Source organism: Scleropages formosus, chromosome 3 (assembly GCF_900964775.1).
Source record: "Scleropages formosus chromosome 3, fSclFor1.1, whole genome shotgun sequence".
NCBI lineage: Eukaryota > Metazoa > Chordata > Actinopteri > Osteoglossiformes > Osteoglossidae > Scleropages > Scleropages formosus.
The window spans coordinates 23,552,170-23,576,604 of NC_041808.1; the positions used below are offsets into that span (position 1 = coordinate 23,552,170).

Genomic DNA, 24,435 nt, shown 5'->3' on the forward strand with positions numbered 1-24,435 from the left:
TAGGACCGGTAGAGAGCTAGAGCTCCCAAAGAGTCAGGGCTTTCTAGATGGAGCCCGGAAAAGCTCTGGGCCTTTGTTGTAGCAGATCATAGACGAGGCCTCCTGACCATTCTGACTCATTTAACAGTTAAGTGTCTAACTCCATAGCGCAGGGAGAATGCAGGCAAGCAATCATGGGGAAACAAAAAAGACTAAAAACATGTTTGACATCATCCCTTAGACTTACTCTGAGGGAATGGCAGGCTGGCCCATGTACGACTGGCCTGTCCTACACTGCCTCAACTTCCTTCTACTTTTAAAGCTCAACTCTCAGATTCAAACAGGTAAAGTTCTTCTGCCTGAAGGGGGGAGGGGGGGGGGAGAAAAAAAAAAAAAAAAAAAAAAAAAAAAAAACCACAGCCAGCAGTTCTTGGACTGTGGAACAGAGGCTGGGGTCTTCACATCACCCCTGGGACCTAAACAACAAAGCCATATACTCATTTTATTATTCAAAAAGGCAAGCTGCTCACCATCAATTATACATATCGGAGGAAGGACAGAGAGTGTTAAGGGCATGCATAGAAGTCAACATGCCACATCACTGTCTAAATATGGATTCTCTAGACTCATGTTCTTCCGTACCCAAACTCTCTCGCACGAATTCCTGTCTACCAGTCCCTGGGGCTGCACACAGTTCTGTAGCTACATCTACCCTTTCTCAGGGTGGAGATAAGTTTTCACACTGTGCAGAGGATGCTCAACCACTTTTGTGCTGTATGGTTGTTGTCCATCTTCTCTGAAGTGGCCACAAGTCTATCAGTATCTGTGGGCCTTTTAGAATAGATTTCTTTGGAGAGCTTGTTTTATTCAAAGGGAAACTGTATAACTTCAAAAAGGAAAAGTGAATTGCATAAACTGAGTGTCACTACTTCAAAAGAATAAAAAAAAGGCTGAAATTCAGATGCTCATAGAACTTTACACTAAGCAGATTAATGTAAAACATGCAATTTAAGCCTTAAATCTGAGTAGTTCTAAACTTTCATTCTTTAGGAAATTAGACAACAGTAAAATACCCCATATTCTTGAGTCTTAGCAATCCTTACACTCATTACATGCTGCCTGCTCTTCTTTCAACTTCCTGCACATCAAAAGGGGCCAACCATCTGCATTTTATTACATTACTGATAGAAAGGGCATTCACAAAATGTCTGGCAAAGCTGCCTGGTAAACAGAAGTGCAGCATTCAGGTATGCAGTGCAGTGGGGTTTGGTCCAAGATAACACCAGCTTGAAATTTTTGAAGGAAATCACAAGGAAACCACTTCTTCCAGTCCAATGTGATGGTGTTAAAATCTTATAACTGAAATCGCTGTCAAGCAAATACAGAGGAATTTTGTTGATCGTTTCAGTTGTTCAGGAAGGTTGTTCGTGGAACCTTTGCGGAACAAAGACCATCTTGCAGTGGGAGGAGTGGTCACACAGCTCGATCACTAGAGAGCCACAGGTGATGAAAGCCATTAGCCATGGAGAAAGTACCAGGAGCACCATCATCTGCTCGTCACCTGTTTACTGGACAGTGTGACCTAAGGATACCTGGGGCCAATTTCTGCAGCTGAGCTGTGTGTACTTACATCTGTGGGGTCAAGGAGTCTATACCCCTACTCACCCAGATGTTAACATACCCGTATGCTTGTATTGAACAAGTTGAGCAAGAAGAAAGAGGGAATCAGCAGGGATTGCTCAGGACTGATGTCTCATTTCAGGACTTTTGTCACCAGAGATGCATGTGGTCTAAGAAAGAAAAACACTGGATCCTGTTTACACCATGATACTAAGAAAGAAGGATGCTAAAACAGTTGCTTACACAATCAGAAGATTCTATGCATGTCAACTGGACACAGAGTCATGAATAGTTGCAGTCAGAAAAGAAATTAGAAAAAACAGTATGGCAGCAAACAAAGTAGATATAATCATATTTGACAACTAATCATGTATTTGACAAAATCCAAGTCTTAGCTGATGATGCCTTCTGTACAATGGCAAGCAAAGCCTTCACGATCAAGATTGCAAGCCTACCAAGCTGATACACCCCAGCAAATTTCACTAGGACTTTTGCCATCTGCTCCCACCATCTCAGCCCTGCATTCTATCATGTGCTGCCTATCCCCTCTGGGTGGGGAAGTGCATTTCCTGGCATACTTCTTCCAGCTGCAGCCACTTGTGTAGCCCCTGTGGCATCTCCTGGACATTGGGAGCACCCTCAGGGAGCCATACGGGAGCAGCTGATCGAAGGAGGATGGAACAGGAAGAACACACACCAAGGGAACTCCTCTGACAAGGATCATTTGTTCTGTCCTGGTGATTTCATAGCAGTGTTTGTGCTACTCATTGCCAAATAAATAAACAACGCTGACAGTGAGAGGTGAGCCCTTCTACTGATGTGACTCATGGCAGCAAAGGCATACAGCAGACAAAGCTATTTATTGTCAAGCTGATTTCGCGCTCAGTTTACAACATTAGTACTTGTGAATAGATGGCTTAAAAGGTCTAAAATGGTAAAGTTTACAAAGTATACTATTGAAAGTTAAATGGACCTCAAAGGAATGCTGTTACCTAAGCCCTGTACCGGACAAAACCGAAGCAGCAACAGACCCCACACCCTTCCCATGCAGCATGTTCATTTATCTCAGACCTTTCCAAAGGCAGATCATGCTACCTCACATCCTCCACCAGAGTACATTTCCCATAGAGCCATGGGAGGGCACTAAGACAGACTGCATCTGCCTGCAGCTTATCTCTAAACTTCAAGTGGGGGTTGGTTTGCTATCCAATCCAGTTTGTGGCATCTGCATGGTCTGCAAGTCATTTTTTTTTTTTTTTTTAATATAAATATATGCAACAACTGTAGAGTTTAGAGGTACTCAACGTGTGTGCATTGCAGAGGCAAGAGCCTAAGGCTGACCCTTTGTATCAAAATGGCCATTTCTAACACAACGGGGCAAAACAATCAAGTGGAACCCATCTGCCACAGGGCTCCTCTTTGTAGAGGAGCAACAATCTCAGCATCTAAGAGGAGGGTCAGCTAGGCAGCAGCAGCTGTATGGAAATGAACAACACCATGCCCTCATGTGGCAGCCAAAACAAAGTCTCCCCCTCAGCTATGCAGCCGGAGCATGAACTTCATGGCTTGGTGCTCAGGGAAGCAGATAAGAACCTCATACATGTGGTGAGCAGAAAAGCGCAACAAAGTACACAGGGCAATGCTGTCTGCAGGAAGCAGGAAGCATATGGCCTACCACAGACCTAGAAAGGGACACAGCAACAAAACTACACCTTCCACCTGCCCCCTGGGACATGGCCAATGTTAGCACTGCACATGGAATTACAAAACCCTCCAGTGAAATCATTCCAGGCTCTCTACAATTTCTGATAATGCTAGACATGGATATAGTAAAGGCTTCAGTTAGCCATGTGAACACTAAAACACTAAGTACTATTATTAATTTCTCAATTTTCACCAAAGCAACTTAATGCAAACCTGCTTACATCGACTTAGCCACTTACACAGCTAGATCATTTTTACTGTATCAATTTGGGATAAGTGCTTTGATCAAAAATAACTACAAAAGGAAGCAGGATTCAAACTCAGGCCCTTGGAGTACATGGTGACAGCACAGTAGCATCATGGTACACGCTGCACTAACTCATAAGTGCTAGAATTAACACACACACACACGGAAAATGTGTGTGACCTCTCTGCCCTGAGCAACTAGCAACACTGAGCTTTAATGAAGTTCCACAAGAGGCAGAGGATGCACTCAAACTTCTGAGCTTGAGATGGAGATGAGAGGATGGATAGAAAATATAGCCCATTTCTGGCTAGAGACTGTTGCCTGGCAACCCAAAGGCTGGCTGGACTCCATCAGCATGAGGGACCTCTTGTCTGTTGTCAAACTGAGCCCTGGGGTGGCCACTGCTTTTGCCACGTTACGATTTTTTACAAGCCGAACTGCAGCTCGTTTGTCCTTCTCGGAGAAAGGGGGGGGGACGACCACTGAGTCATCACAGTCAACAGCCATAAACAGGTTGAGGAATGCGTCTTGAGCTGGAGACCATAATGAGGATCCTGACACTCTATAGTAGCTAGTGTGCTCTTGTTGACTTGAGACTAAATCTGTCTTCCTTCAAATTCAGGGACATGCATTTCAGTCAGACATTTCTCATATTTCTCATAATGAATAAGCCTTTGCCTGTACCCCAGGTGTTCGGGTTTAGTTGGATTCATGCAGAGCAGAGGCACGTAGAGAACACCTGGACAAGTGAGAAAGGTAGTACAAGATATTGTCAGTTAGTAATGTGTAACTAATGGTCAGGGCTGCCATCTTGCAATCTAAAGGCTCCACACTGAAATCTTTTCTACTGCTGTAGTACTTTGACTAAGGTACTTACCCTGGATTGATTTAATAAAAGCTACCTTACTGTATAAACAGGTAAATCAGTGCAAGTAGGTTAGTGTACACACACATACTGTTAACAGTTTAGGTTGCTTTTGAGAAAGGTGTCAGATGAATGGATAATGATTACTCAAATACATTAAATTACATTTCAAGGGGAAAAAAATAATTCCAAAACACTTGATTCCACCTAAAATGAGGATTACTTTGCACTCTTCTTTTACACACAAAGCACACAGGGTGAACCTGGCAAAAAACGTGACATCTCCTGGCTTCCTGTTTCTGTGCTTTGACTTAAGAGCGAGACAGAGAAGAAAGTCCACACCATCCAGCTATTAAGAAAAACACTCATCCTCATTTTCTCAGATGAAATCAGCAGCAGGGAAACTGAAGTGTGGAGGAGGGAGAAGAGCAGAGCAGAGCGGTGTGTCCGCAGATGGACTGAGCAACACTGACCGCTTGCACACTCACAGCCTCTTCCCTTCTGCCATTAAAGCGCTGGGTTCTTCAAATGGCTCTGTCTTACACAGGGGGGCTGTGTTCAGCACACCTTGAAGGACAGTGAGAGATTTTAACATAGGTCTTCCTTGCAACCAAGGTGGGGCTTGAGGATCTGAGCATTGAAACAACTCTCCTACCACATGGTTGCTCGGGGGATGGAGGCATCTGCCCCCGTGGGTATCACAGTTACCCTGGTAACACTCCCACATGATTGATTAATTAAGGAGGGCTCTCAGGCTGAGTGCTTCGGCTCCTGCTACCAGCGCCTCCTTGGCCCCACTTGCTCCTCACCACAAGGGACCTGAAGAGGCCTACTGATCAAGGACCTGGCTTTGCCCACTGAAGCCTGACAGAACAACATGCTTTTATCAAACAGACTTTGTGCTAAACACGCAACAAGCAGGTAAAAGGCACACAAACTGTAGGTGCTTCATTACTGCTTTAAAACTTTTCCTGCCTAGCCCCTTCTCTCAGGCCAGGCACACAGGTAAAGAGCAGGACTTTCCTAGGGAAAGCATGAACAGATCTTGAGGCTGCCACTCTTGATGACAACCTAAACAAAAACAGCTCATCGCGCAGAACATGCGCAGCTGCTTAAGAAACCAGTACAGTCCTGTATTGCCAAGGACCCCAGCTGGAACCCCAGGAGTGCCTCGAGCAACAGGTTGGCGTATCAGTGCCAGTCACCTGTTCCTGCAGGTGTGCTGCCACCTGGTAGCCATTTACAGGAAGTTGGAGACTTGTTTCAAAGGATTAAAGGGTTAGCATCAAAAGAGAGCAGGAGGGAGTTTGTAATAGCGCTGTAACTATAGCTGCTGCCATGTTTAGTCTTTTCTCCTCATCTGTTTAATGGTTATACAGAGATTTTCTCAAGAGAACTGCACAAGGAAAACTGTCACAGAAAATCCAGTTTCTATGACATACGTTCAACTTTAATAAGACCGACAGAGCAGTAAACTCCAGCCCTTTGGTGCCCATAAATAGGAGATAAAAGTGCTGTAATTTGCGGATGGGGTGCTAGGCTAACAGCACAGTGAATTACCATGGAGGGTATGAGAACAGAACTAGGGTGCAAGAGGTGTGCTCATTCAGGCTCTCAGGATCCAGAACTTGGAAGAATTACGGCTTATTGGCTCGAGGCGCCTCTCATTCAGACGCTGGAAGCGGGGCAGAAGGATACAGGTGTGAGAATACTGACAAGCCCTCTGGTCTGACCTGTTCTAAACTGCTGCTAAGGATTTTCAAAAAGGTACCTTCACAGCTGGGCTGCAGAACAACCAGGAACCTGTGTGTCAGACCTCTCTCAGCCTCCCTCATCCTCATTTGCTCTCCTGAGCTGCACAGGAAGCCTAGACCCAATGCCAGGCAGAGTCTAGCAGCAGGAGGAGAGGCTATTACTGGCACCTCAGCGAGGGCACACTTCCTCCAGGCCATAGTGGACAATAAAGCCCGACCCCAGCGTGTACCGATTGTGTAAAAGCCATCGCAATGTCACCAGCCGGGGATTTCCTGACTAAAACTTAACAGTTTTAATGAAGCCCAATCAGATTTCCCCGTGGGTAATAGATCAAGAGAACCACCAGCAGGAAGGCTGTTTAAACCTATCCAAGGCGTAAATGTACGTGGCCTCAGAGAGAGTGTTCCCCAATGTGTTTCTTTCAAGCTGCTAACAAGCACCAAAGGTAAAAGTGACTGATCTCACTTTGTGTTCTTTTATGGGCTGAGCACATGGGGCTTACAGCCACCACTGGCCTCTGACAGCAGTCGCCGTTTGAAGTGCAGCCTTTATGGGCACCTGTTTCTCATCCAGCTTCTTCAAACCTTAAACTGGGAGCAAATGTAACAGCAGGTAACATACACAGATACACAGACTTGAATTTCCAAGATTTTAATCTTGGAATGGAGGGCTCCAAACACACATTTCAGCATAGCTGCAAAATGACCACAGCCAGAGTTATAATGACCGTTCTGTAGTTGTACATAGCAGGGGTCACACTCCATAGGCTCTGCCAGTTAGTGTTCCACAGATACTGGGAATAAAAGGGCACAGTGCACATATCCAGCACCAAACTGAGCTTGGATTATTAATTTCACACTTCACGGAGCCATTCACAAACACTCCAGTGGCATTACTTTTCCAGATTTGAACCTACAGCCTACAGAGATCCAATGCCTTACTGCAACTGCAAGTCTTCCCCATGCAGAGCACAGCACTCCGGAACACGGTGAAACACCGGACAGTGGTGTGCCACCGAATGCTAATGCGGAAGCATTGAGCCATAAATATCCGTAGCCCAAAGATCAAGGCTGTAAAGACCCTGGCAGGAGCCCTTAGCTAATGTACGCCATGCAAACATGCCGCAAATGTAGAACTGGAAAAGGCAAGTCAGTGAAGGGCCGCAACCTGGAGGAGAGGCTGAGCACAAGCAGGACACACACGTGCCCTAAAAAGAGCTAGGAGAGGTCCACTGGTGGAACACACATGTTTGTCATGGTGACAGGGGGATTCTGGAGCTGTACCCTGGTTTTAATGGAGGACTGCTATAAATAACAGCTCTGGGCTCTCTTTATGAGACACACACACACACACACACACACACACACCATGCAGGGCCCAACTGCTCCATCACAGATGCTGCTGGGATCATAGCAACAGGCTCCCAGTGAACATCTGGTACATCCCCACTCTTCTGATATCCACATCCACACAAAGGTCTGTGGGCTTTCTCCCGCATACAGTGTACTGTACCATTATTTGACAATTTCACCTTTAAGGCTTACGGATCCATACAGACATCCCATTATGGCCCTGGTACTTGCCTGCACGCTCATCTCCAGTGGTGCACCTACTAAACCTGGCCACCCCAGAAGGATGGCCCTTTCAACAGGTCAGCAGCACTGGACACGCTTGGCTCCTGCACCACATAAAACTAGGAATCCCAACATAAAACCACCACTGCTTGGACATCAGATATTTACAGTCAATTTCTTTCCAATGCTCTACATGTGCACAAAACCAAGCCTTTTTTGTATTAATTGTAGAAACGCATACACACATCTGCTTCTCTCATATACAACAATGAAGCATTTAAAAACTCTTCTATATTTCCTGGAGAAGTTCAAAGGCAGCAGCAGAGGACCATTTACTGCATCCGGGTCGAAGAAACATACAGTAGCCTATGTTCACTAACCTGCAAAATGAAACTGGCACATAAGTAATGATGAAAAGCTGAGAAACTACAATAATTTTCATGAGGTCCTTACATTGTTTAAAAAAACCCACAGCGACATTTTCACAGCAAATATGAAACCACAATTAAGCAATACATCATTGCTCTAATTTTAATAATTTTTGAAAAGAGCCAGTAGCAACTGCATTCTTCAAACATAGGTAAGACAAAGCCACTATGTGCGTAATAGTGAAAATGGATGCAACACACTCAGGGGGTCCCTGATATTTAACCATTAGCGCAACAAACAAATCTAATACGAAAGCAGTCATGGATGTCATGTTCAACTGGAGGTCACTGGCATATTTTGCACAGAGTGAACAGATTTTTGTGCTTTTAAATACAATGGATTTGCAGTGTGCAGAAGTGTATGGTGAGTGTCTGGAGGCCCAACACCTTCACACACAACGGCTGATAATGAACTAAACCATAACAACCATGGCAACCCAGGTGCCTGTGCACGGTCAACTCCAAATGGTATATGTCGATGTTTAACACGGCTCTTAGCAAACCAAAATTTCAAACCCAGACATATCACCAAACGAAACATTAAAAAAAAAAAAGGGGGGGGGGAGACAAACCACACTAGAGAGGCTCAACTGCACTCCAGTAGGTAATACAGCACAGCTACCAAATCTCAGAACATATTCTTCCCACTGAAGGCATGCCCACTGACCACAACTAACAGCAGTGATACAAGCAAGATTCCCTAAACATGGTAAAGAGCTCTGAAACTGTCATTACCCTGTTGCTTTCCCAGTGGCGAGTTGAGCCAGCTCTGCCCTCTGCTGGTCATAGACTACAAGTACATGTTGGTAAAACAAGACCACCAGAGACATGCCTTTCTCATCTCATGACCCTGAGGCCACTGTGGAACAAAACTAGAGGTGCAGTAAGTACTTGAGTGCTCCGTGTGCCACAGTCCAGACAAAAGGCTCTGAGCCTGTTGGTGGGACTGGATGGAAATGGACAGAATTTAGGTAAACTGCATTTGCTTACCTGCTCGTGTGGGAGGGAACAACACCCATAGCAGCAGCAGCATGGCAAAGCAAGCACAAATTAATGCAGTTTACAGAGCGAGTCCTGAACACACACACACACACACACACACACACACACACAACCTTCTGCTTTGTAAACAGTGTCCGGCATACTCTGTATCTATGGGTCCAGCAGCACCAGCCAAGGTAAACGTTTCAGAGAAGACCTACGTGCTGATAAAGCAACCATCCTGAAATGCGGTCTCACTGCCGCTTCGCATCCTACAGCACATGATTATGCTGTGTCCCATCTTCTGGCTCGACTGACAAATCGCACAAAACCTGCTTCTGAGAACAACTCTGGTTAACTGATCTAGACTCACTGTAGAAATGACAAATGGGGTTAATGGGACAGGACAGACTGGTGGGGTCACAGGTGACCAAGAGACCAATTCCACCTGACAGGTACAGCAGAAAGGCATTTGAGATCTATAGTTACTTAGCTGAGGCTTTTCTCCAAAGCGACTTTCAATGTTAAGGTACATACAATTATTCACCCATTTATACAGGTGGGTTTCTTTTACTATGGCAATTTAAGTACTACCGCAAAGGAAAAAAATTCAAGCCCACAGCCTCCAAGTCCAAAGCTGCACCTATACATGTGAGATAAATGTACCATGTCTGAACCCTGCAGACCTCTATGCATTGCATTATGCAAAATATCTACAGTAACAGACTCATCAGCTGACATACTCAGTAATGTGAGCCCATCATTTTTCAGCAGGAAATGTAGCCAGGTCTAGGAGTGTAAGTTCTGGCACGTGACACATCTACTGTTGGTCAGAGGTCACGGTAATAAGCAATGTTATTTTTTTTCAGAGTACCATGTCAAATATTACAGTTCTGCAATAACATATCCAACACTGCAAAGAGCCACAGCACATTAAACACAGCAGACTTCACTACATGGATACAAGTGACAGAAGAGGCCACGGGGGCTGATGTTAGAGCTCCGATTGAGCATGAGATGATTACAAGAGACAGGTTCATGATGAGCCCCTCCAAGTCGCCCTAGTAATCATCTCAGCGTGCGCGTGCAAACGGCTCATTTCACGTCAGGGTGCTCTGTTGCGCACCGCTGACCAGGAACAGGCAGCTGCTTGAGGGGAACGCATACAGCATGTAGCCTTCCTAATTCTCTACAGGAACAAGGGCATTGAGATCTTCTGAGTTTTAGGTGCAATTCAGAAGCACTGGATCGCTTGAATCTTCCTTTCGCTATTCATTTCTCTATCACACTAGCCCTGAACACAAAACATAGATGACTCACATAAAAAGTAAATGCAAGAGTAAGCAGCATACTGGCACAACAAGAAGCGCTGGCACCACACATTTCATGGGATTCAGGTTCACGTCCCACTCAGTCTGTGTGTACTTTACATGTTCTTTCTGTGTTCATGTGGGTTTCCTCTAGGTCCAAAGACACGTTTCATGTGGATCAGTGACTCTAAATTGATTCAGCAAGTGAGCGATTGCCCTGCAGTGGTCCAGGGTTCTACCCTGGGTGTATCCTGCCACACACTTTGTTCAGGGACAGCTGGTAGCGGAGTGGTTAGAGCTGCTGCCTTTGGACCCAAAGGTTGCAAGTTTGATTCCCAACTGTAGTACCCCTGAACAAGGTACTTATCCTAAATTGCTCCCGTAAAAAAAATTACCCAACTGTATAAATGAGTAAAAAAATTCTAAGTAGCTTAACATTGCAGGTCACTTTGGAGCAAAGTGTCAGCTAAAAGAATAAATGTAAATATAGTTAAGGTATGTTTCTGGGATAAGATCTGGACCACTGTGGCTGTATATATTAACCTGCACCATGGAGCAGGGTAAGACAGCACAAAGATGGACAAGTCACCCTGTAAGGAGAACTTAAATTGCCGCTCTGCAGTTGATCTTTGTATCGCATTCAGTTTGTCTTGGTGGAGGCGGTTATATCAACATTTCTCACATGCAGCTTCAGTGACAGCCTGCGTTGTTTCTGCTAAGTGTCACATTAGCAGAGAGCACCATCGCACAGATGCTCGTCCTAGAAGACAAATCCACAAAAGACCTTTTCCTTGCGTTAAAATAATTAAGAGCAGATCTATTACCTCTTCATGCAAGACACCTTAGGGAGGAACTGAAGGTTAAAGAGGAGCAAAATGTTGAGGCATTCATCTATTGATAGTGTCATTATGGCTTCATCTAATGATGCCAGTTTGCAGGTTTAACGGCGGGTCAAGCGCATAATGAGTCACATCACACTGGAGATGTGCTGATTGCAACAGCGCTCTCTCTCTTCCTGAGTGGCACATGTCAGGGAGGTGGGGGGCGATTGGTAGAATTTAAACATCACAGTCCTTCCAAGCCTTAATTAAAAATTACTGCTTGAGAAGAGGAACAATCAGATCCAATTTAGAGCTGAAGTGGATACATTATTGTGCTCTCAAGAAAATCGAGTGAAGAAAAACGCGTCAACAGCACACGCAGCAGCGTCTCCGAAGTTAGGCCCATTGACCAACTCCTTTTCCACTGAAGTCTCAGATTATTTGAGGCAGTGCATGTCCAGCTGGTCCAGAACACCAAAGTGCAAGTGGAACCTGCAAGAGAGTTCCCATGTGTCTTTGTTCCTTATCCTTCTCTACTTGCTTCCTGTAGCTGCTAAATACACACACACACACACACACACACACACACACACATTTTCAGAACCGCTTGTCCCATACGGGGCCCTACGCCCTGAGCTGCTAAATAGATAAACGTAAATGTAATCTCTGGTTATGTCTGACAAGATGGTCAAAGGATCTGCTCCCTGATATCGCCAGGGCTTGATCATTCCTTGTAGCCCAGTAGGAGCACTGTCCTCCTCCACTTCTAGATGCTTAGTGGTCCAAAAAGGTCCAAAATGTGAAGTCCATAGATTCTTGGTTTTGGCTGCAATGTTTTGTAACTAGTTTCCTCAGAGCTGCTAAAACTTTCAACATTCAAGAAGTCTCAAGACCCATCTTTTCCAGACCCACTTCTATCCTGATCTTGTGACAGCTCCATAAACTTGGATTACACCAACTGTCACCTCTGTATTTCCTATCAATTCTGGTGGCACTGTGCTGACAGTCATGTGTCTGTATCTACAAGCTTTTGTTGTTGATGCACTTTGGTACTGGACTGTAGAGGAAAGACTCTGCTAAATTAATACATGTAAACAGGTGCATCTCAGACCAGAAACATGATGCCCAAAGGGAAAAAAGAAATGTCACTGGAACATAATTATGATAAAAATATTGCTGATAGTTTACTGCTGCAGCAGCATTTTGTAATATTCTGGAAATTTCCACAATGGCTGGTCCATGTGTCAGGCAGGCACTACATGGTCTGCTCCCCAGTTACATGCTGCCACTTCATACATGGTCAGCACCTTTTTGCCACATGTGGAGAAACACATGTGTACCCTGAACCTAACACTACTTTCCACCCAGTGGGACTTCATGCATTTGTCACCTCAAGCAGCCATGCAAGTGACAAGTTGGGGGTCTTGATATAAATTTTTTTTAAAAAAGCAAGCTACTTACAGAGAATCGCTCTGAGTGGGAATGAGAGTTTCAGAATTCCCAACCATAACCTGTAGTTCCATTGCAAAACACACCTTTTTATTGGCTTGCCACTTTGACACAATATACAACTCAAATTGAGCTTGTAGAAACAGGGGAGCAAACAGTAAACCCAATGGCCTCCTGGTCACAGGATAGAATGTGCTCCAACTCCTCCAATCTGACTCTGAGGTACACCAGGTGGACAGACTGCTCAGCCAGCTGTCCAAATGCCATGCTGCTCTTGGGCCAGTGGACACCACACCTAGGCTGGATTCGCCCCCGCCTTGTGCACCATACTATGCGCTTCAACAATTCTCCAAATTAAGCACAAACCTTAACCAACAGGTGTAGGTGAATACAAGTACACCGCACATGCACACACTACAAATGAATTTACATGATGCACCTCATGGTGATTTTAAGTAGGTTATAGAGGGTTAATGTGCCAATCTAAATTCAGTGAATGAAATGAGACATTTTTTCCCCAAAAGGTTTACACCAAAGGTAAGGGAAACAGTACAATGTCAAAGAAAGAGGAGGGCCACATTATAGCCATGTCACTCTCTTCCAGGGGAAAGGCACTGCTTAGCTGGGCTGCTGGCACTGATCCGCTAGGAATGAAACCAGCTCAGAATAGCGGTTGGCACATACCCCCCTCTGTGGCATTTGGGGCTGGAGAGCAGCTGGGACTGTCCCTATGAGGAACTATTCCTGTGTGCTCAGGACATCCCTATGGGTAAGACAGCATTTAGAAGGCCTGCCACCACATTTACTGGTTACCCATTGGTCTCCTTTCAGCACTAACCTGCTGGCAGAAGGATGAGCAGTGTGTCTGAAAGCGAGAACACAGAAAGCAATGAGCTAAGGACACTGCTTCCCCATAAAGTCCACACCACAGCGTAGTGATCAGCTGTCTTGTGTCCACTGGGCCAGGGAAGCACTCGCCCTAGTCTGCAGCATCCAGCACTCAGTCCTAAAAGTAGTGAAGTTTCTCCTCATCAGCTAAAAGTACATAACAAAAGATTTAAAAGTTTTATTTACCAAAGTAACTGCAACTTGCGATGAAGTTACAAACAGATCCCTCAGAGGTTTGCATTTTTCAACCCTTCATTTAACCCAGTCTTTCTTTGCACAAGCTCACTGGCTGTTGCAGGAGGTCAACCTTGTGGCAAAAGTACAGTGCACTAACCGGTGGGGAAACAACCTGGAAAAACCCAACAACAAATTACAGGAGGAGAAAGACAATTCAGGGAATTGGTAACTTACAGTGGTTGGACGGAAGATCTGAAATGTAGAACTTCTGATATTTCTCTCACATTCACACCCACACACATACACGAGAAGCCCAGTGTATCTGTATACAGCAGGTTTTCAATAACCTCTCTATACAACCAAAACACCATAAGGTTTTCAGTAATGAACACTTCAGCAGATCTGAGGGTAGAATCATGGCTCTTTCCAGCAGCTGGCAGAGGGTGGTTGTGACATAGTTCTGTTGGACTGGCCCAGATAAGATTAACCGATGGTATGTCAGGATGCCTGAAAAACATAGTTTTATCCTTAGCAGGATATAGGGGAAACACTAACATGTTTTCTCCAGCCTGAGAACAAGGGAAGTGTCTCTTCCACAAGATGTCAATACAAACAGATGTCAAGTCCTGCTTTTTAATGCTCAGGCTTGTTGGAAGACTACAGACAGAATATATTAATTACTTTAGAAATGAACCATTATGCAGCTGACATCATTGTCCAAAACTAACTTCAATCTTAGATAATCAACTTTACAGTAATTTACCAATTTATACAGCAGAGTACTTTTACTATGTCAATTCAGGGTACGTACCTTAATCAAGGGTGATAATCTGCAGGGATTCAAACCTTTAGCATTCAGGCTACAAGGTGTGAGCCCCAACCATGTTTTTCCTACTGGCCCATTTTACCTACTAATTTGAGTGTGATATCATCGCTGCTATCACACGTAGTTGATCCAAGATATCAGAAACAGCCACATCCCTAGGATTTTTGCACACTAGAGTGCTGAGTTTATAGATAATCCATTCAGAGCCGCAATTGTGGTCAAACACCTTGTCAGTGAAATGGTCAGAGCACAATGTCCAGACTCATGAAAGCTGACAGGAAGCTCAAGTGCCAAACAGCACAGAACCATAGTGCTGTGCAGAAAGGCTCTGAGCGTACAATTTGAACCTTGAAATGGGTGGGCTACAGCAGCAGAAGACTGTTTGGTACTAACTGAACACTGTTTGAATGCCACAAAGTACCAAGACATTGTGGCTGATCTGGTGCATCTGTTCACAGTCACTATAGCTTTTCTCAGGATGGTTCTTCTGGCAGGAGCATATGCAATCTCACAAAGCACATGTCAGGATGTTTCCACAAAAATGGCAGTACCTTTACTGCAATGGCAAACAGTCCCCACCTCTCAACCCAAAAAAGCTTTTTTTCCAGTAGAGGAAGAAAAAGTTGGCAAAATGTGTCACCCAAAAATAAATAAATTTACAAATCTGTGTGAAGCTGTCAAGCCAGCATGGGCCAAAAACCCTAAGGAATACATACTCTACCTTGAATGTATGATGCTCAAAAAGCAAAACAGGGTTCCCCCAGTATATAAAATAAAGGGGCAAGTGTCTGTATATTTAGCAATACAATGCTGAACTTAATGGCCAAAATTAAATCATTAAAGGGACATATAAGAACTAAATTCTCAAAGCCCCCCCAGAACAAAAAAGGACAAAGGTCTCTAGCAATTCAATCATTCAACAATTTCAGCTATTTCTTTCATAAAAACCAACTGTGGTTAGAGTCCAAGCATAGTCTTCTTAGTGCACATGATGGAATTTCACAATTAAGGTGAACAGGTTCCAGCTGCACATTCTTAAAAGGCAATAAAGCCATTTTGTACACCGTGACAAGGTTCAGGAAAGCTTACTTCCTGTGTGTAAAACGCTGACGTTACAAATAGATACTCTGAAAACAAACCTGAGATTTCACGTGTCACGACACTTTTAGCACTAAATGTTTTGGTCTTACAACACGCAGGAAGGAGCATCTAGACTTCAAGAAGTGCAGGATTACATGCCTTCCTGGTCGTAATCCTTAATACAGTTTCTGTATTGAGTGACATCAATTACACCCAGAAGCTCAAAGAATCGAGATAATCCAAAGGTCAGTCACTCCTCCGTCAGAGCCTGCAGAACACATTCCTTGGTCAGGAAGGTCACCATGCAGAGCACAGCAGCAGTCCTATACTCCACCACCACAACCAGCTTCAACACAAGGGGGCGTGCCATGGTTCTGCCATCACAGCATGTGTCAGAGTAGGACAGGCAAGTTCTCAGCACGAAGACTCGGGAAAGTGGTTCCAGGCTTCTTTAAAGATCATCTTGTACTACTACTCTACTTTATACTTCAGAAACTCTCTCTTCTCTCCTTTATTCCACAAGCAATCCTTACAGCACAATTAAAATGCAGGCATATCTTGTATTTGACTCTCTACGAAAGGCATATTAGTGGGATTATGGCAAATTAAAAATGTGTACACAGTGCTCAACACACAAATTCAGTAAATAGCCACTGCACTTCAACAAAGATGTAGTCAATAATTGAATACATACAAAATACTATCACCAAAAACTAATGAAACAATATAAAAATTGTCCTTCTCAGTGAGTACTATAAATAGGGGTGTAGAAGCCTGTCTTTTTACGGTCAGTGCTAAGATCTTGAAACCCCCACTCCACAGGCAGCTGCCTGCAATACAACACAGTGTATGGAACCTCAGTAAGTGTCTGCATATAAAGTTGCCCCAGCAAAAGGAAGCAAACAAGCAGCTAAGGAAAACATCGATTCCAAAGTAAATGGGTCTCGGAAGAGTATATATTATTACTGAACTCTTTATAAAAATTGGTTATCATTCAATAGTGTACTTCCACCAAAATGTACAAGTGTGACTGTACTGTGCACCTGGCCTTTGGCTCAGAATACTGTCCAGCAATCTGGGAAAATCTAATTCAGTCGTACTTCATACAGCGGCTCCATAAATGATCAAGGTGAATAATGAACGCTCCCAGCAACTACATCCACAGATCAATTGCTGTGACCATTAGCATGCGCAAGTATGCTATTAGCAGCCTTGCAAGTTTAGTAGTTTAAATGTGATTCCAAGTTAAGCTAAAAACACTAGTTTATCTGAGTAAGGTTCAAATCACCAATTAAACAGGATCTCAATGTATTTTGAAATACAGCAAATCCAGTTCTAAAGGAAAACAGAAAAAAGGCTGTTTTGATAAAGTAGCCTTGACAGCACATTAACATAAAGCCCTGAGAAATTAAGGAAAATGTACAAGGGGGAAAAAAAACACCAGGCAGCAGACAAAAACATAGCATCCCTACAACTTATAGGGTGGGGTCTGCAATCATGAAAGCTGTGGATACTGGACATGTCAAGCTGGCTGTTACTGAAATGGAGGTGCCGCCTTGCTGTCCGGTCAACTCACCCGTCCGCAGCGGAATGTCAGCCCCTGGGCCACGACGCTGATGCTGAAGAAGCGGAGGAGGTTGGCCTGGGGGAGAGGCTCAATGCCCGGCTCCGTGGCCTCGGCCTGCACGGGGACGGCCACCTTGGGCATCTGTCTCCACTGGCTGGCCAAGGGAAGGACGGGTTTCGGTGGAAGGGAATGGTGTGCTAGCCAGTGATATCCCAGAACAGGACGAGAACGCAGGACACTGACGGGGGTTTAATATAGCATCCTGGACGCTTCACACGCAGACACCGACTGTACTGGGAATGTGGCGGCACTCCGACTAGCCCTTCCAAGTTCCTGCTGCTGCTCCAGCTGACGTCCTGTTCGAAATGCCCCTGTGCATGCCAGCGGGCCACGCCTGTCCATGCAAGCTGCTCAGTACATGCCATGATACAGCCTTCCCACACTGGGGTGGGGGGTCATCTTGGAGCACAGCAACCAATTGGGACTGGGCTCTGCCAACGTGGACACATCAAGTTTTTGTTTCCCCCCCTGAAGAGACGGGCTCATTGCCCACCCAAACTGCACAAGCTCAAGCCCTGTGCAGCATGTAACAGTTCCTAGTACCACAGTGGAGTTTGGCATTGAAAAGGACCAACTCTTCAGCAGTACCGCATGGAAACAGCCAGACCTCGACTAGGCTGAAAGACAAGTAACAGGTCACCCTGTGCTTGTGAAACTAGGTTTTGATTGTTAATAATTAAAAAAAAAAAAAAGCTTTAATATAATCCAAAAACCTCCAGGAAACCAAATATCCCCTGGATAAAAATAACTTTGCTACTTGAAGTGCTGCTCCTGTGTCTATTGAAGAGTCATTCTACTAGCTGAAGTCTACAACCAAGTTCACAGATGGATTGCTAAGGAACATCCACATCCGAGTGCTAACATTAGGACTAACTGGGGACAGAGACCCCGAGGATGACCATGGCAGCAATGGAAAGTCTGGCATCCAACTCCTGCATCAAACTAGTCAATGTTCTCCAAGTACCACCTGACAACCACACGTTTCCCCAATACCACCACTTTCTAAGCCGCTGCTCCAGCTGTCAGAGATAAACAGCCCCAGGGCCCACTGGGAGACTAAGTATGGAGGGTATTTAATTGCCTCCCGGTGAAGCGGCTGTGTTCATTTCCCTCACCTGAGATGATAAAAAGTGGGCCATCTGGGTGCCAGCAAAGAAGCTTAGCAGGTTTGCTAGCAGTGCCGACAAAATGGCCCTAAGAGGCTTTACGTGTGAATATCGAGTCCGGGAGGGAGGGAGGACCAGCAAAACCGTTAAGGTCCCCCAAGTCATTCTGTCAGTCACTGAGAGGAGACCGAATGTGAAGCTCAGCAAACTGTCATTAACAGGCGGGGCAGACTGATGGGCTGCCGGGGGCCGCATGTCTAAATCCATTCACAGCTGTGGAGCGGCACAGCTCATCATCCCCATCCAGAATTTATTAATGGACTAAACTGTACGGCTAAACTGTGAAAGTGTTAAGAGTCTGAGAAACTTTTCCCAGACGCATAAACCTTTCCATGAATAAGAATATTTTTAGGGGGTCTTGAGTCCAAGAGTTGAGTGTTTTGGAGTAACTGCAAAATCACATTTTATGTAAATAAGTTCATACACCGCAATTCCCTTATACTGAACCTCAGGGCCAAGTGAGCTGGGGGTGCCCCCGCTGTTATGCTGAGTTTAAATAGCCAGAAACACAGAGGAAGGCCATCAAGTTCATCTCTACCTGTGAAGATGTGGAGAGCTCGGAGCAGCTGAGAAATACACGCCGCTACAGTTTTCAGCACGACAGCCGAGAAAACTGTCACATATAACTGTCCTCAACATCATCCCACTGCAAGATCAGCCAAGCCCCCTTTCAAAGCTGAGATGTAGCATTAATCTCCCATGATACTGGGACACAGACACACACACACACACACACACACACACACACACAAGACTACAGTCCAGACACGCTGGTCAGTTAAAGCCCAAATTCCACGCTGCTGCACTCTGCTCTGCTGAAGTCTCTACACCCATCACACTGAAATGACTGGTAGGAGTTAATCTTTTACCCCAACAGACCAAGAGCTGCTCTGAAGCTGCACAGACACAGAGGAGCAGCCCCCAAAGCTTGAACACTGCTGCGAAATAGATGATGAAAAACGAAAAAACTGAAAACGTGAATGTCCTGGGACAATAACTCATCCACTCTGCATCACGGATAACGACACATCTGCTCGCTGTAGGATGACCCGAGTGGCAGGCATGCCTGGTGTCCTCCTGTGTGGGACCAAGTTCAGCAGTGTAAATATAACAATTCTACACTAGTTGGCTTGCTCGGCCCTGAACTCTGCATGTGCCACGATATAGGTGTTGCCATAGCAACAGTGGGGAATTGCTGCAAGAAGCAGTGCTCCTCCTGCTGCACTCATTCATACCTGGAGAGTTAAGATGCCTTTCACTCTTTAAATGCTGCTCCTCCATATGCCCACAAACTCAGATCAGGTTGATCAGAGAAAACCTGAAAACGGGATAGACTCTGACAACTCCGTAGCACCACAACATGTGCATGTGTGTGTGAACTGGTTCACACATGTAAAAACTCCACCCTCTGATGAAGTGTGTGCATATACTTGTTCTTCAGATGTCTTTCAAAAGAGATGGATTAGCAGCACAATAAAGCGAGTGAGTCACTCTGCCAGCCACCGGGAATGTGCTGAACAGTGATGGTTGAGGGGTGGGCGCGGCCCTGCAAGGACAAACTGTTCTCACAAACCTGAGCTAGAGGAATCACCATCCTATCGAAAGAACCAAGGACGCAGAACAAACAGCGGTCTGATAAAGAGGAGCAGTGATTATTAACAGGAAGGCTCCTGCCAAAGACAAACAGCACCACTGCTGCAGTAAATGTGGACTAGGGAACCGTGTGAGATAGCTGCGCCCCCTTATGGTCACTGCCCACTAAAACAAGGGAAATATTTCTCATGTGTATTCAATAGGACTGACCTTTTCAATTTGGAAGGCCACAGCGATGACCGTTTCCAGCAGAGTTCAACCCTCAACCCAGTGGCTGTCCCTAATAGCTTTTGGTAAAGCACTGAAGGAACCCGTGAGGGTGAAAGATCCAAGTGCGCTGCAGGAGGGTTCCATTGGTATACGAGCAGCCTACTTTTACAGAAGAGTCCAGCACTGAGGTCCCTGCTACCCCAGAGGACTATACATTGACACTGCCAGTCTAACTGGAGGCATATGGGGAAACAAATTTGGTGTAATTCAGCTTTTCAAACAGATGTGGAGCTCACTGGAACCTCAGGAGATTTAGCACCATAACACCCTTTCCAATTAATTCTTTCATTAGGCTGCAGTAATTACGTTGAAAGACTTCTTAAACAATTGTATACTGTTGCCTTAATGGAAGAATCCCACCGGATTTTTTCCAAATTTAAATATTTTTAGTAAACTAAAGCTGAAAATCTGTGCTTCCATGTGGAAAAGATTTTGTACACTAATTAAAGTTATGCTGCTCTTTAGCACTGCCAGGTCAAACCATTTCCAAAAATAAGACTAAAACCACAAACTTCGAACCTGCTTAATACAGCAGACGTATCGATTCAAGTCCATCTGCACCACAGTACTTATGTTAAAAAAAAAAAAAAAAAGCCTGAAAATCTGAAAACGTGATATCCAGAAATCAAGTTTTATTAAGTCAGACACAGAGTAGACCACTTTGGAAGAGGTCCGAGGGTACGGCGTTAACTGCCCCAGGGAGTATAAAGCCACTGTAGCATTATTATTATTAATATATCTGAAAAACTCTTCTCTGGAGCAACTTGGATTCAAGCTACTTAAAGATTTACCCACTTATACAGCCTTCATCACCGGTACCACAGCAGGAGGTGCAATCTTTGATTGCAAAGCCACAGTTCTAACCACTACGCCACCTGCTGTCACATACTTACAAGTGTACCTTAACTCGGTCTGTGAACAACTGTAGGTCTACTCTTAACCCAGCTTCCTACAATAGGCTTGGAGGCAGAATGTGAAGTGAAGCCCACCCCTTTGAACCCCCAGCCAGCACCACCCCCAGTACTCAGCACATTGCCTCCCCACCTGTCCACCTCTGGGAATCCTGCCTTATTCTCAAGCTGCAGCAGGAAGAGCTACACTTCTTAACATGTTAAGGAGAAGATGCAGAAGAAAGAAACTTTGTAAACAACTTCTGAAAATACACAACATTAAGCTGATTACCAGCAACAACTTTTAGCAGGATCCAAACAAACAGATGCTGCCACTAGCTAAGCATCCCTCACAATGTCTGCAAGTACCATGAAGCTGATGTGGACAGAGAAAAGTTGAAAGACAGAGACAGACAAGCAGGCAAACAACTGTCACAGAGGAGGACATGCATTAAAACTCCACCACAGCTGGACCACATGTGCAGGCTTGGGGGGGCTGTTCTGAAACAGACTCTAAAGCTTGGTGAAAGACAAAGGATGGGACCTCAGGGTCACACAAGATGCACAGGAAAGAGGAGCATCTCATAGGCTCACCAGCCAAATCCTGGTATTTTTCCTAACACAAACGTCTCCCACATTGCACAGATATAGAGGCAACCAGTCAATCAAACCTAACCTTAACCAACAACCCCGGGATGCTTACCTTGGTCTTGAGAAGTGAGGACCGGACTCTGTGCTGCTCCAGAGACATGTCCACATTGTCATTTGGGTCCAAAACATTGTTCCTGAGTGTGGAGGAGTGCAGCCGAATGTCCCGTTCTTCCTCCTCCTCCTCCTCCTCCTCCTCCTCTTCCTCATGGCCACTGTCCTCTGAATGCTCAAAGTCGTCGCTGTCCTGATCCATCTCCTCCTCGTCCTCCTCCTCGTGTCTACGGCACCGACAGTCATCCCCTGACTGGTCCTGGGCAGCCTGACAGCCACTGTTTTCATCTCCTCTCTCCCCTTGCTGCTCTGGCTCCTGGGACCACATCCAGTGGGCCCCCTTCCTACAACTATCCTCACCGTTCACCTGGCTTTCCTCATGCTCCTCATTCTCCTGATCAGCTGCTTCCTGCCCATTGCTACTACTACTGCTTCCACTGCCACTCTCTGTAGGGCCCCAGGGCCCCTCAGCCTCGGCTCCACCCTGCAGCTGCTGCTGCTCCTCTTCCACCACCCGATCCATGTGCTCTTCCTCCTCGCCGTCTTCGCCCGTCTCGTGGGTAACCCGTGCCGAGGAGGTGTTACCTCGTGCGGAGCCCCCTGGCCGCCGCCGCCTGCTGCCCCCCGACAGCAGATCCTGGTTCATCTCCAAAAGCCAGCTTGCTACCTCCTGCACCTTGGCTAGACTGTCTGAGGAGGGGAAAGCCTTGGCATTCTGCAAGGAGACATAGAAAGAAAAACTAATTAATTCATCATGCATTCACTGAAGCAATTTTCACCGTAAATCACGGGACAACTCCAGGACCCACTTCACAGTTAGAGCTCACCACAAAAATGGGGCCCCAACCAGTGGCAAACCGTATTTCAGTTCTGCCGTGTGTGTAGTAAAATAAATACATGAACATACGTGCAATGAAAAGGATCCAGCGGTGGCAGCAGCAAACACTGGAGGTCAATGAGTTGCTATAGAAGGTGTTGGTATAGGATGCTGTTATGCTCAGAACTCACCACGAGAGGGTGCAAACTAAACGTTATATCCAAAATGACGGAGTAGAAACGGTAACATGATGTAGCTCATGTCCATCAGTGCAGAAAAATAAAGACAAATCATCAACTCCACAATACACATACCTTGCAGTGGAGAGTGAACTGACAAAACAGACTACAAGTTAATCATATAAAATGATACTGGCCCCACAGTGAACAACAAGAGCACCCCTGCACACTAAGTGAAAACAATGCACTGCACACTCGGTAAGAGACCTCACCAATCCTTACAGGGCAATGCAGTGCAGGCTGGATCCAATGAACCAGTGAGAAGTACTGCGAAACAATGACCTACCCCTGTGTGACTGTCCCACAGAGGCCGTCTGTCATTCTGCAGGGACGCTAAATGAATAAAAGCAGCCGAATGGGACAGAGCACCGCAGCTGGTGCTCGTGTGCTCACTGGAATGAGGGGCAGAAAACAGGCGCCCAACCTGTCACAAATAGACATTTCACTCACGCATACACACTGTCGGGGCAGCTGTACATGGGTCCAGAGCTACACAGTATTGACGTACATTTACACACCAACGGCAAAGAAAGGGACAGAGTAATAAATCTAATAAAACCCATTTTCACATCTGAATGTGAATGCGAGACTGGAAGGCACAAGACAAGCTGCATCAAACCATGACAGCAAGTACAAATACCAGTTGTAGCACTGCCAGTAACTTACAGGCCTCAGCTCATTATGGATGAACAAGAGCAGAGGAACACTGGGAGACTCAGCACCTGTCGGAGGTAAGTGAAGGTCAACTGGGCACTATAACATTAATGGTCCATTAAAGAAAAGGAATTTCATTACGAATTCTCAGGATGCATTTGAGAAGCGAGTAGACAGCCTGCTCCTCACTGGCATGTGCAGAGTCCTACAGAGCAGCTTTCTCCACCTGGTGCCAGCACACCCAAAGCAAAGAGGGCAGAATGAAGGCTTTATCAGTGACCTCAATCCAAAGGGAACAGAAACAGAGCTTTTTGTGTTACCAAAAACAATGACAGAGGGCGCTCTCACACAAATGCACACAGCAGTCGAGGGGTGTGAAACAGACAGCGGCGGTGCTATGGAACACAGTACTGCAGGACAAACAGGTTGGACAGAGTGGCCATGGGTGAAGTCGGCGAGGGACCCGCCATTGACCGCACACAAAAAGCCCTGCAACACACTACCACGTGACCCTGGATATTCCTTAAAGGCCTCTCAGATGGACAGGGAACCTCAGATCTCAGGCGTACCACAAACTTCTCAGGGGGTCAAGCCACGCAAACAAGGGTTGCTTGATCAACACTGCTAGATTCAGTAAACAGAAGCTAAAGAGTTCTGAACTTGGTTAAAACAAACTTCAAAAACAATAACTAAAAAAAAGACGGCATGGCAGAAAAAAGTTTAGTGAAAAATTTCTTTAAAGTGTCAGCAAACATCTGCAATCCAGAGACCAC

General features: G+C 45.5%; 1 protein-coding gene across 2 annotated transcripts in view; it reads right to left on the reverse strand.

Moving 5' to 3' along the window:
- The window catches only part of LOC108936717 (F-box/WD repeat-containing protein 7-like), an 85,816-nt gene that overhangs the window by 27,284 nt on the left and 34,097 nt on the right, over positions 1–24,435 (reverse strand). For both annotated transcript variants that reach the window (XM_029250511.1, XM_029250510.1), the window contains one exon: positions 21,954–22,667. In XM_029250511.1, the coding sequence (XP_029106344.1) occupies positions 21,954–22,598 (645 nt within the window). In that variant the 5' untranslated portion in view covers positions 22,599–22,667. The remainder of the gene's footprint in view (positions 1–21,953; positions 22,668–24,435) is intronic.